The sequence below is a fragment of the Thalassophryne amazonica genome, chromosome 1 (assembly GCF_902500255.1).
Source record: "Thalassophryne amazonica chromosome 1, fThaAma1.1, whole genome shotgun sequence".
NCBI classification, from domain to species: Eukaryota; Metazoa; Chordata; class Actinopteri; order Batrachoidiformes; family Batrachoididae; genus Thalassophryne; species Thalassophryne amazonica.
Genome location: NC_047103.1, coordinates 166,840,654 through 166,852,615, shown reverse-complemented (window position 1 = coordinate 166,852,615; position 11,962 = coordinate 166,840,654). Strand labels below are relative to the sequence as shown.

Below are 11,962 nucleotides of genomic sequence, written 5' to 3'. Positions count from 1 at the left end.
GGGTGAGCCTTTGCCATTCAGGTTATTCTTTTATCCATTTTGATGGTTGTTTTCCGTTTTCTTTCACGCGTCTGTTTTTTTTTTTTTTTTTTTGTCCATTTCAAAGCATTGGAGATCATTGTAGATGAACAGCCTATAATTTTTTGCACCTGCGTATAAGTTTTCCCCTCTCCAATCAACTTTTTAATCAAACTACGCTGTTCTTCTGAACAGTGTCTTGAACGTCCCATTTTCCTCAGGCTTTCAAAGAGAAAAGCATGTTCAACAGGTGCTGGCTTCATCCTTAAATAGGGGACACCTGATTCACACCTGTTTGTTCCACAAAATTGACAAACTCTCTGTCTGAATGCCACACTACTATTATTGTGAACACCCCCTTTTCTACTTTTTTTTTTACTAATAGCCCAATTTCATAGCCTTAACAGTGTGCATATCATGAATGCTTGGTCTTGTTGGATTTGTGAGAATCTACTGAATCTACTGGTACCTTGTTTCCCATCTAACAATAAGAAATATACTCAAAACAGATTAATCTTTTCAGTCACATAGCACTACTATTATTCTGAACACTACTGTATATCGCTGACTGCATAATGCTGTTTTCTGTAGAGGTGGGCAGATCAATCCTAATATCGATAATATCAATACAAACGCTGGTATTGATATTGAACGATTCTCGTGTAAAAAGATCGATACTCAAGATTTTTTTCTCTCCTGCACGCACTGACTGCTGCGCACGCAGATTCATCAAAGTCTACTCTCTGTAAGAGCAGCACTGCGCTGTGTCACACAACACGGAGCAGCGCACTCTTGTATTGTGGTTTGTCAGCCCTCTACCTCAGGAGATTTTGTTTTAAGTTGTGTTGAGTGATATTTTTTCATTTATCACATTTTTGATTGTGATAATAAAGTATTTTGTTGTCACATACAATGTTTGGTGAAATTCTATCCTGGGTCTTTTGGATCCTTTGGATCTATGAAGCTTAAATATGAAAAAGTATCATATTGGTATCGATATCCGCGATACTGAGCCTGTATTTACTTGGTATCGGATCAATACCAATTCCCGGTATCGTCCACCTCTAGTTTTCTGACTAAATATAACACATCTTTGCCATAAAAGCTGAAATAAATTGAACAACAGACACAAAAATAAATAAAGGGGCTACATGTTTCTAAAACCAGTTTTTGTTTTTTCTGCGATGCTCTATGATTTTCGTAATGAAGCTAGAACGTGGTCATAAGACAAGTAGACACTAATCTGCATGCCGTGCTTGTATGGGGAATTTAGTACACGTTTGTTCATATTTGTTTTTGTATTTGATACCAAAGCGTTTTTGCTTATTTTTGATGGAAATACACTTCTCTTAAATATCACTCAACCGTAACAATTAGAAGTGGGCAAATGAATGCAAGTGTGCAAATATTGCCAGATTACATCCCAAAATACCTCAAATTTTAAAATGTTACATGTACTGTATGTACATTTTGCTAACTTCAGCTTGTTTTAGGACAATATATTTCAGAATGACGCTCATATGACAATTTTCTGTGTGATGGCATGATTTGACAATAAAAAAATGTATTTAAGCATGAATCTTTACTTATCTATTTTCACAACAAAAAGCCAAATCTTCATAAAATAGAAAAATACAGATAAGAGTCAGTACAAAAGAACGGCCCAGTACAGCTGAGCTTTCTTTAAGGGGGCTTGTGATACATATTGTTCAATATTTAAGTGTCTCTCATTTGGGATTCTTTGCAGTAAACTTGATATCATGAATTCCAGGCCGATAAAAAAGATCAGTCTTTTCATGTTTCTGCATAATAACAGTTGCAGGTATCATCACAATAATAACTAACCAAAACCAGATATTAAAATATGTTTGAGTTAAAAGGAGGGAACAAAGCTGTTAGTGTAACATACACATGTATTAACAAAATGTAGCCATGATTGTTTTTTTTGCCTTTCAAAAATGTTATGCACTTCAGGCCTAAAAAAATTAGGCTTCACCATTGTACTCAAAATTATGACATTGCTCATTTAATCAATCAAAACGTGTTTTTGCATACATTTAAAACACTGGCACATTACACGTTAAAATACTTAATAAGGTGGTAATAAACGATGCAAAGCTTGTATTGAACTACAAAAAAAACAAAAAAAAAAAACAACACTAACAACACTGTTAAACTAACATGATCCACAATAACATTTTAAACCCCAAAACTCTGAACTCCCATGGTGCATTGCAGCACATTGTCCATTGTTTACTGGTTAGCTAAAATCGCTAATTTTTCTAAAAAATATTAGTCCTATCAACTTTCTGTTATCGCAGTGATCATCCTTGATCCAAAATACATAAACATACCAAATGGCAAATGTAAGCTGTCCCAGGTTTCTACGTGATCAAAGACACACACACACACACAGGCCACTAATATAATATAATATAATATAGATGGTTTAATAAACAATAAAAATGCACCATAAAATCAGCTTAACTTTTACAGAACATATACAGGAATTTTTAAATGATCAAGCTAAATACTGACAACCAACATGTCAAAACAATATAATATGCATCATCAGTGCAGGAAAATTCTCAGGAAAATTTCAAAATAATATACATATAATGTGATATTTCTGTCCATGTTAATGACAAAAGTCACACTGGAAGACCATCAACAAGAGCTTCTCTGCTTCATGAAAATGAAAGTAATACACGTTAAAAAAAAATAAAGTCAAAGTCAAAGTGGGTTCATTACAGTCAAACAAAGTAATAGACAGTGGAAAAAACAAAACATTAAAATATATGTTTAAAGCTGTACGGCCTTTCAAAGTGAACGAAACTGACAAAATTTTTCCAGACTCTGGAATAAACTGCCCTCTGATATGCGTTCTATAACTGATGTTGGTCTTTTTAAGTCGAGGCTCAAAACTTTTTTATTCAGGCTGGCTTTTAACACTGAGTAGCACGCTGACAGTTTTACCTTCTATTGTGTTTTCTTGTCTTGTTTTAATGTGTTTTTTAATTTTTTATTCTATATTGTTTTTATTTTACTGTAAAGCACTTTGGTCAGCTTGAGTGTTGTAAAGGGCTCTATGAATCAACATTGATTGATTGAAAATTTAATTTGTACTGAAATCCAAACATTATTATGTCACTTTATTTTTGTAACATGTTGCAAATTTACAGCTCATTTTAATGAAAAGAACAGATTTACCTGGGGGAATTCCAATGTCTTTACATGCACGTGTGCATATACGTAAGGTTTTGAGATGACCTGTGACCTGACCCACTTTCTTGATGCATTTTCCTGGGGTGTGCATGCTAATATCCATAAGTTGTTTTTGTACATCTCTGCAGAGGTGTTGTCTGGTTTCAAAAATAGCATTTTTAGATTTAGAAGTGTTTATTTCGCATTAATGTTTACAAAATATATGCAAAACTATTTGATTTATACAGAGATAAGCTGTTTTAGAGTATTTTCCCCCATCTTGCTTTATCTTGTTTGAGTGAGCAGCCAGCTGACATCACATTGCCCTTCTTTACTACGATTGGCTATCACCATGTACTTCCCAGCATGCTTATGCAGATCGGGGGAAGCTCCCACAAGATGCATGATGCTGCTACCAAAAGTATATCATGGTGTCTGATCACTTGAATTTTGACCCATCAGGGGAAGAAATTCATAAATTGTTTCCAGACAGCACTAATTTTGATCATATTGGCAGAATCGTATTATAATCCTTTATTTAAATGCGAAGTAATGCAATTATAGTAGCGCCAAATAAAATTATTTTATGACTTAAATCTTTTAAAAAAAAACAAACAAAGGCTGTACAGCTTTAAGCATTCATTAAAACCACTCACTCACGAGTGATGTCATCCTCTCACATGCACAAGTGTGACCATAAATTCAAACATCATCACAAATCTTATATCCACCTTTGAGCTGCTTCTGTCCAGCCAAACATCCTCCCTTTACTTCAACAAAAATCCAACGGTTTGACATGAATATGAGGGACGAGAAGAACGAATCTGCAATTTATGTTTGAAAAGAACATTAAAATTTAATTGGACAATGTAATGAAATATTTTGCCCTCAAACCTTTAAAAATGGGTTCCAGCAGTGAGTCTAAACACAGCGGTGTGCTGAGCTGACATGAAGCAACATCAACGAAAAATGGATCACAACTGTGAAAAACAAAAGTCCAACTTTTGGCCACCATTAAAAATATGGAGAATGTTCTGGTCCGGTTCTACGGGGTGTGGACAAAGTCGCTAGGATGAAGCACGCTACCGCCGCCTTAACACTTTGTGGTGGACTTGGACCAGCTGGCAATAACGCGGTTTGCCAAAAACAGATGACAGAAAGGAGGAGGTGACGGATAAAGGGTTCGGGTTGGGTTCAGGGTCAAAATGTCAACAGCGAGCTGTGCGATGTTAGCGAGCAGGAAGCTGCTGCATCTGCAGGGAGTCGTAGGTGTCCCTGGTGGTCGTGTTCAGACCCTGAGCAGGATGAAATAAAAATCATTCTTAATCACAATGACCACAGAGCAAAAGTGACACCATCTCAAACTCAAACATCAATCAACGGGAAAATTCATTTTTGTAGAGATTTATTCCATTTACCTGATAAAGCTGCTCATTTTTTCGGTGACGCTGCAGACAAACAAGATAAATTATTTTATTTTAAAAACTACAATATGTTAGATATTTCATGTCTGTGTTCATTTTTGAGTTTTTGTCCAATTCAAACAAATAACATTTTAAAAGTAAATCATTTTTACAACTACTGGCACAGTGTACTTTTAAAATTAAAGACTGATTAATTAATAACAACAACAACAATAATAATAATAATAATAAATTAGAGGACTTAACACAAAAGTTTTGATAATACAAATACAAAACTGAATAATTTAGGATGACATAGAAAATTAACCTTAAACAAAAACCCACAGTGATGCTTACATTTTCTTTCTTCTATTTCGTTACAGACTGTATGAACTCAAAATATTTATTTTATTTTTTTGGTTGTTTGTTTTGTGGTCAACTTAATTTAATTTGCTCGTATAAATTCACTTGCATCTAAGGCCTGCAACACATAAAAAAATAACTAAAAGTGTCAAGTAAGCAGTTTTCAAAAACTCAGTGACTGTGCTGGATGGAGACTAGTGAGGGAAGCCACCAAGTCACATAGACAAAACTGAAGGAGTTATAGGCTTCTGTGATTGGAGAAAGTGTGCAAAGTGCAGCTTTTGTCAGTTGCAGCACAAGTTATACAGCTTCATGATGAAGTGGTGTAGAGGAGGATTTTCTTAAAAAGAAGGTACACGGGAAATGTGAGCCTCGATTTGATCTGTTTTCCTGTCTTACAGTCCTTCTCTACTCCACTCCAACATGAATCTGTGAATGGAAATAACAGAAACAGTTTATACCATTCCCATTTTATCCACATCCACAGAAGCCTAAAATCTTTTCAAAGCTGTCTGTGTGTCTTGGTGGTTTCCCTCACTGACTAGACTCCTTCTACTTGACACAGATTGACCACACAGAACCACAGTGTTTCTACTTGGAAATGTTCATGTGTTCGTATTCTGACTTGTCTCAAGAAAACCGGTTGTAAAAGTGATGATTTCATCCTTTTATTTAGAATAAGTTGCCGGGGTGGTGGCCAAGTGGTTAATGCGCTTGGTTTCAGTGCAGAAGGTTCCGGGTTCAAATCCCACCCCTGCCAAATTTCTCCATGTAATGTGGAGTTGCGTCAGGAAGGGCATCCGGCGTAAAACTTGTGCCAATTCAACATGCAGATCCACCTTGGATTTGCTGTGGCGACCCCGAATGCAAACAAGGGAGCAGCCGAAGGGACTTACTTTTTATTTAGAATAAGTTGCCCCAGGTTTAACTTTTTTATGTGTTTCAGGCCTTAAATGCAGGAATGGATGCATATTAACATATGAAATGTAATATCATGTGTTCATACAGTCTGCAATGAAACAAAAGTCAAAGAAAATGACAGGATCACTGTTTTGTCTTTTTTCTTCCAGAGCATCCCAACTTTTTTATGATTTGGGGTTATCTTTTGATTTTTAAAAGGTTCTGCAATATTATTATTTTTTAGAGAAAAATAATAAAAAAAATTATAAACATTTTTTCACATAATGTTTAGCTACATGATGCAAACACAAGCACTTTTTTTTTGAATAATGACATTTTTTGAATAATCACATTTAATGCATGTAATATTGAAAAGTGTTTTTTTATTTCACAAAATATTATCAGTTATCAAGTTGTTCACCAATGAATATAATTCGTTACTTGATAACGATTTTATCATATACCTATAAATGATAAATGTTATATGGTTTTGTGAAGGGTGTAAAAAGCCATCACGTGCCGTGACATCACAACATATGTATGGATTGGCTGATTACCAAGGCGACATCCATTTTGTGGGTTTTACTCGGGTGGTATGAAAAATATTACCGGTCCGCGAAAAATATCACAAGGGTGTATTGCTATTTATTCTTTAGTGTTTTATCCGATCATATTGGCATATCATTTATAGGTATATGATATTATGAATGCCCACTCACCTGTCCTCTGACAGGAAGCTCCTTGTATTCCCCTTCTGTGTGTTTCTTCAAATCCTGAATATTTTGAGGAATAAAATTCACACATTTTAGTACTAAATCACTGTTTAAGTTAATAAAGAGAAAAGCTGCTGTTTGTCATTTTTATGTCAGCAGACCTCACATCATGCAGTACACAGTCAAATATTTCACTAGCCCATGTGTGGGTGTGCTTGTGTATTGGTTACCGTGTAGGTGCTGTTGTCATCAGGCGCTCTGCGATTCTGTGGAAGCAAATAGAACGAAGCTGATCAGCTGAGTGTCTGGCAGGATTCAAGGTTAAACAATAAAGGACATCGCAGAGGCAACGATTACTTAAAAACAATGAAAACTCCACAGATTTCGATAAAGTCTTGTGGTGCGATTGTCCTCGGGTCGACACTGTTATTGGTGGAAGTATGCACTCTGAGTGCTCTCTGCTTTCATTATGTAGTTGTGACCATTCAAAGAGAAAATGAGTTTTGCAACATTTATGCACTGACATTTCTGCTTTTTTCTCCAATGTTTATAATTTGTAACATAGGCGGCTGCAGGGCTGAGCTTGATGGGGCTGTAATCCCCCCCCCCCACCAACACCACCACTAAGAGATTCAGCAACTTCACCATAACACCACCAGAAAATTGTAATTTTTTGTTGATAATTCTGCTTTTAATCACAGTTTCACAGCACAATGTTCCCACTAATCTGGTCCTATAGCGCCCCCACTTTCCACGGCACTCATGAAATACTGCACTGTATTGGGATCAACTGACCAAGTTCATGCCACTCGTATACCATATTTTTCCAGAGTACAAGTTGCACCTGTTAAAAAAGGCTTCTTGAAGAAGAAAACCCATATACAAGTAACACTGGAGTATACGAGGTCTGTCAATAAAGTAACGGTTCTTTTTATTTTTTTTCAAAAACTATATGGATTTCATTCATATGTTTTTACGTCAGACAAGCTTGAACCCTCGTGTGCATGCATGAGTTTTTCCACGCCTGTCGGTGACGTCATTCGCCTGTGAGCACGCCTTGTGGAAGGAGTGGTCCCGCCCCCTTGTCGGATTTTCATTGTCTGGAAATGGCGGAATGAAAAGGACTTTTTTCCATCAGAATTTTTTCAGAAGCTGTTAGAGACTGGCAGCTGGAAACCATTCAAAAAAATTTATCTGGCTTTCGGTGAAAATTTTACAGGCTTCACAGAGAATAAGGACTTTAACTACAGCTTTAAGGACCTCTTTAAGGACGCTCGGCGCGCCACGCTCCGAGCTGCGACGACGCGGCACAAGCCACCGGACCATTTCTAAACGGATGGTTCTGTGGATACGAGACCGTCGTGTGCTCTGTCTCTGGTTATCACAAGAGCTGGACATCAGCCATTTTCCGGCAGATTTCACTTTTAACAAGAGATTTTGTCATGGAAAGCTGCACGGAGGCTTCGCGCATAAAGACCGATTCACTTTGGAAGCGAGACAAAGGAACACCTCCGTTTCGGCGTGTCAGAGGACAAGTTTGGACATGTCCAGCTCTCCACAATTTCACTGATACTTACTGGACTGGTAAGCATTGAAAGCCGAGATAGACATGTCCAAACTTGTCCTCTGACACGCCGAAACGGAGGTGTTCCTTTGTCTCACTTCCAAAGCAAATCGGTCGTGACGCGCGAAGCCTACGTGCGGCTTTCCATGACAAAATCTCTTGTTAAAAGTGAAATCTGCCGGAAAATGGCTGATGTCCAGCTCTTGTGATAACCAGAGAAAGAGCACACGATGGTCTCATATCCACAGAACCATCAGCTTAGAAATGGTCCGGTGGCTTGTGCCGCGTCGTCGCAGCTCAGAGCGCGGCGCACCGAGCATCCTTAAAGGGGTCCTTAAAACTGTAGTAACAGACCTTATTCTCTGTGAAGCCCGTAAAATTTTCACCGAAAGCCAGATAAATTTTTCGAATGGTTTCCAGGTGCCAGTCTCTAACAGCTTCTGAAAAAATTCTGATGGAAAAAAAGTCCTTTTCATTCCGCCATTTCCAGACAATGAAAATCCGACGAGGGGGCGAGACCACTCCTTCCCAAGGCGTGCTCACAGGCGAATGACGTCACCGACAGGTGTGGAAAAACTCACGCATGCGCACGAGGGTTCAAGCTTGTCTGACGTAAAAACATATGAATGAAGATCTATTAATCCATCAGTGGTTTTCCAGAATGAAATGCTTAGATCCAGGGTAGAAGTTAGAGAAGCTTTTGGGTGGCATAAAATGCTTCTTCCAAAGAAAAGGGGAAGACGTGGTGGAGTTCGCCAGCGGCTAAGAAGAGAGGGGATGCGTCGGATTCCCCTTCCTACGATAATGCTTTCTAATTCCCAGTCCTTACGGAGTAAAATCGACGAGCTACGAGCCAATGTGCACTTCTTGGAGGAATATAAAAACTCTTGCCTCATCGCGCTCACAGAAACGTGGCTAAAGAACCAGGATGTAAACTCGGAGCTGGACTTAGCTGAGTTTGGACAGCCACTCAGACTCGATCGGGACTCCCAAGTGACCGGTAAGTCACTCGGGGGTGGAGTATGCCTGTACGTGAACCAAAATTGGTGCAAGACCGAAATTGTGAGGGAGTCTGTGTGTACGGAGGACATCGAACTCCTGTCAGTGTCTCTGCACCCGTTCCACCTCCCGAGGGAATTCCCTCAACTGTTTGTGACTGCTGCAGATGTATCTATTATTCCCACAGCCATTGCTCTCCTAAATAACACCTAAGGACTCACTGTTGCACTTAAGTCTACACTGACTTGCACCTTATTTCTTGGTTTTTGTTTTGTATATTTATTCTGCTGTGTTTTTATGAACTTGTATGATGTGTTTTTATGAATGCAATTTTTACTACTGACTGCACCTGAATTGCCCCCATGGGGACTAAATAAACAATGAAATCAAATCAAATGTAAAATGTCCTTGCACCGTTTGTCCAGTAGATGGAGCTCTGACTCCATTCAACTGAGAGCTGCTTACACCCCTGCTTAAATGTGTTCATCACCGGCCCCCGTAGTTCGCCGTCACACTGCACTGATCGGCTAACAAAAGCATACAAGTAAGTTTATAAGGATCTATATCCTTATCCTGAACCTATATCTAAGTTGCAGCAACAAGAAGTACAAGATCAGATGTATTTCACAACTCTTTTTAAAGATATATATTTGCTAATTTCACAAAGGTTTAATTCTTGATTGCATTTTTTGAACTTGAAAATTCTTCTCTGTTATAATGTTAATCAATATGAGGACAAAGCTTCAGTTTTTAGCTCATACCTTTTCTGTTAAGGGTCCAAAAAAGAACATTTTATTCATTTAAAAAAAAATTAAATAAATAATATCGGCTGATTTATCGGCTGTTGGCAAATCAGCTGATTTATCAATTATTGTAATTTTTTTCATCCAAATATCGTTATCGGCATCGGCCTCAAAAAAAAATCCATATTGGTCGGGCTCTAGTTGAAACTAATAAACTTTATTGTTTTTGTGCAAATATTTGCTCATTTTGAAATGGATGCCTGCAACACGTTTCAAAAAAGCTGGGACAGTGGTATGTTTACCACTGTGTTACATCACCTTTCCTTCTAACAACACTCAATAAGCATTTAGGAACTGAGGGCACTAATTGTTGAAGCTTTGTAGGTGGAATTCTTTCCCATTCTTGCTTGATGTACGACTTCAGTTGTTCAACAGTCCGGGGTCTCTGTTGTCGTATTTTGCACTTCATAATGCGCCACACATTTTCATTGGGTGACAGGTCTGGACTGCAGGCAGGCCAGTCTAGTACCTGCACTCTTTTACTACGAAGCCACGCTGTTGTAACACGTGCAGAATGTGGCTTGGCATTGTCTTGCTGAAATAAGCAGGGACGTCCCTGAAAAAGACGTTGCTTGGATGGCAGCATGTGTTGCTCCAAAACCTGGATGTACCTTTCAGCATTGATGCTGCCATCACAGATGTGTAAGTTGCCCATGTCATGGGCACTAACACACCCCCATACCATCACAGATGCTGCTAACAATCTGGATGGTCTTTTTCCTCTTTTGTCCAGAGGACACAACATCCATGATTTCCAAAAACAATTTGAAATGTGGACTCATCAGACCACAGCACACTTTTCCACTTTGCGTCTGTCCATTTCAAATGAACTCGGGCCCAGAGAAGGTGGCGGCGTTTCTGGATTTATCGAATGGTGTCCACTCAGTTGTGCCTTACAGTTTTGAAAAAATTTTAATCAAACAAAGCAGCAGTCTCTGAGCCATTCCTAAACAATGAAAAAAATCGACGAGAGGGTGGGCGACTCCTCACTCAAAGACTGCCCACAGGCGAATGACGTAACCGACAGGCGTGAAAAAACTCTTGCATGCCCACGAGGGTTCAAGCATGTTTGATGTAATCACACGTGATTCAAATCCATATGGTATTTGAAAAAAATAATAAGGTCGGATACTTTTCTAATAGACCTCGTACATACATACATACAACAAAATTTGTCCTCTGCATTTAACCCATCCTAATTACAGTTACACACAATCCAACCACTAGGGGCAGTGGACTGCCACAGTCTGTCGCCCGGGGACCAACTCCAGATGTATAATAGTTAAATATATATATATATATATATATATATATATATATATATATATATATATATATATATATATATATATATATATTGTGTATGTATATCGTATAAGCAAATTGTATAAATAGTTACTATAACTACTATTATTATTATGAATAGCAAAAGCATGATTCTTTAGTACATATAGGTTGCATCTGAGTATAAGTAGCAGGTCCTCCCAAACTTAAAAAAAAAAAAAATTAAAAAATTAAAAACAAAACCCCTGCAACATATAGTTCATTTTTAAAAATAAAAAAATAAAAAAATATTGTTCCACTTGTTTTAATGTGTCATGATTAAAAATAGTTTGTGTTCTTGTTAAACAACTCTATCCATTAACCAGAACCTGGTGAAATTAAGTAATGAATAAATGGGAGGAACACAGTTGAACATTCTATAATATTGAAGGAGAATAGCACCACCTACAGGTGAACAGAGTATATCCTGACTGTGCTATTTGTTAGTAGTTGTGGAGTTTCTCTATTGTTCTGACTGTAGGTTTTCATTTTAATTTCTGTGTTTCAGAAAGGTAATTTATGCTTCTTTTTTTTTTTTTAATAAAATAATAATGGTTTGTTCAATCTGTCATGTATTATATATGTGAAATAAGTGCTAGAATTGTATTTAAATGTATAGGCTATTTGCACATTTCTCTCCTAAATAACCATGCTCTGCCCCCCAAAAACCAA

General features: G+C 37.7%; 1 protein-coding gene across 1 annotated transcript in view; it reads right to left on the bottom strand.

Moving 5' to 3' along the window:
• Window positions 1–2,454: 2,454 nt before the first annotated feature.
• The window catches only part of LOC117517707 (T-cell surface glycoprotein CD3 zeta chain-like), a 36,374-nt gene continuing 26,866 nt past the window's right edge, over window positions 2,455–11,962 (bottom strand). The window contains exons 5-8 of the mRNA XM_034178828.1: window positions 6,832–6,867; window positions 6,608–6,661; window positions 4,641–4,670; window positions 2,455–4,517 (exon numbers count right to left, since the gene is read on the bottom strand). Of these exons, the coding sequence (XP_034034719.1) occupies window positions 4,452–4,517; window positions 4,641–4,670; window positions 6,608–6,661; window positions 6,832–6,867 (186 nt within the window). The 3' untranslated portion in view covers window positions 2,455–4,451. The remainder of the gene's footprint in view (window positions 4,518–4,640; window positions 4,671–6,607; window positions 6,662–6,831; window positions 6,868–11,962) is intronic.